General features: G+C 50.8%; 1 protein-coding gene across 1 annotated transcript in view; it reads right to left on the bottom strand.

Moving 5' to 3' along the window:
- The window catches only part of LOC129707578 (myosin heavy chain, cardiac muscle isoform-like), a 25,677-nt gene extending 25,037 nt beyond the window's left edge, over positions 1 to 640 (bottom strand). Inside the window, exon 1 of the mRNA XM_055652725.1 lies at positions 523 to 640. Coding sequence (XP_055508700.1) covers positions 523 to 640 — 118 coding nt within the window. The remainder of the gene's footprint in view (positions 1 to 522) is intronic.
- Between the last annotated feature and the right edge of the window lie 1,453 nt (positions 641 to 2,093).

Genomic DNA, 2,093 nt, shown 5'->3' with positions numbered 1-2,093 from the left:
GCCTCATACTGTGTTTTTGTATTGAATTCTGTATTTACTTTGTGTACTAGTCTTGTCTCTACTATTTATTTCATTCCCCTTACATGTTTTTCCTCTACCTGCTAAATTTTTGTACGGTGTCCTTGAGACTCTTGAAAGGCGCCCATAAATAAAATGTATTATTATTATTACATCGAACACGTGGGCCGACCGGATGTTGGTTAATGGAACCAAAAGTGGCAACACCCGCACATGTAATATGTACAAAATAAATGTCACTGTCCAGTTGCATATGTGGCAGATAAAGCTATAGAGAGTGAGCCGTGGGTGGAGGAGACCCAGCATTGGGGAGACGGGGCAGAGTCACGGGTGGAGACCTTGAGGGGAAGAGTAGAATGGGGGGATGTGGGATGGTGAGGTGGGGGAGGTTGTGGTGTGGGGAGCCAGGGCGTGCAGGGGTAGAGAGACGTGGGGTGGGGAGTCGCGGAGAGAGGGGCGGGGGGGGGAGCTGGGGTGGGGAGTATGTGAAGCAGAGTGCAGTACGCTGGTGCTGGGGACGATCACTGGTGACGTGGCTCCCACCGTGGCCATGGACGGGGATCAGGACCCGGGCACCACTGGCCTGCCGAGGAGAAGTGGGAATACTCGGGAATGTCACCATGTTCCGGGTGAGAAATAACAAGAGTTACTGTGTAGGAAGTAACTGCAGATGTTGGTTTAAACCGAAGATGTACGCAAAATGCTGGAGTTACTCAGCGGGGAGGAATGGGTGACGTTTCGGGTCGAGGCCTTTCTTCAGTGAGGAACTGCAGATGCTGGAGTCTGAAGAAGGGTCTTGACCCTTCATTTACTGCTCTTTCGGGACGATGCAGTACAGAGCGGCTGGTCCCACAAACACCCGGACTGGCAGCTGTTGTACAGGGCAAGGTTTGGTGGGCTCTGGGTTGAAACAACATACTGAGTGGTCTTTACTATCAGATGGCATTACAGCTTGGTTTGTGAACAGCTCCATCCAAGACCACAAGTAATCACAGAGAATTGTGGACGCAGCCCAGACCATCAAACAAACCAATCTCCCTTCTATTCCCTCAACTCCCGGTCCAAGGTAGATCCTGACCTCAGGCGCTGTCTGTGTGGAGTTTGCACATTCTAAAGCTGTGGAGAGTGGTAGGTACCCCACTGCTCTAGTGGGCAGGGGATGAGGGGGGGGTGGTGGGAATGTGGCGGGGGCAGGTTGCAGTGATTGATTTGTGAGCCAGCACAGACTCGATGGGCCAAACTGCCATTCATCAATGTTGCAAAGAACCATTTATAACCTCATGCTGCCTGGGCAAGGCCAGCAGCTTAACCAGTGAAACCCTGGCCACTCCCTCTTCTCCCCTCTCCCATCAGACAAAAGATATGAAAACATGCACCACCAGATTCAGGGACAGTTATCAGGCAACTGAATCATCTACCACAATGGAGAGCAGTGTTGAACTACTATCTACCTCAGACTATCTCTGATCGGGCTTTGCTGGCTTTACCTTGCACTAAACGTTATTCCTTTATCATGTATCTGCACACTGTAAATGCATTGATTGTAATCATGTATTGTCTTTCCACTGACTGGTTAGCACACAAAAGCTTTTCACTGTACCTCAGTAACTAATCTAAACAGGTCCCATCGGTGGATGTGGGGAGGTAGTTTCCCCTTGTGAGGGAATCTAGAACCGGGGTCCCGATCAAGACAGATGAAGCTAATGGTTTCTGCCCAAGGACCGCAGAGCCCGAGACAGTTTATAAATCAGAAATGATAGGAGCAGAATTAGGCCATTCAGCCCATCAAGTCTACTCCAACATGCAATCATGACTGATCTATCTTTCCCTCTCATCCGCATTCTCCTGCCTTCTCCACTTAACGCGACAGCTGGCGGGGTAGAGAGACAAGGGGTGAGGCACAGTTTAGTGTAAGGAGTGTTTGTGGCGTGCTATCTGGTGTATCCTGGAGTTGTCTCCGTGCTGGCCGCCTCCCCCCACTGGGGGCTTCTCCCTCCAGCAATTCCTGCTGCAGAGTCCCCCATTCACCAGCACCTGATCACCAATCACACTAACGTGGCCTCAAACACCAAGGC

This window comes from Leucoraja erinacea, chromosome 21, assembly GCF_028641065.1.
Source record: "Leucoraja erinacea ecotype New England chromosome 21, Leri_hhj_1, whole genome shotgun sequence".
NCBI classification, from domain to species: Eukaryota; Metazoa; Chordata; class Chondrichthyes; order Rajiformes; family Rajidae; genus Leucoraja; species Leucoraja erinaceus.
The sequence above is the reverse complement of the archived record's forward strand: the minus strand, read 5'-3'. Positions and strand labels throughout refer to the sequence as shown.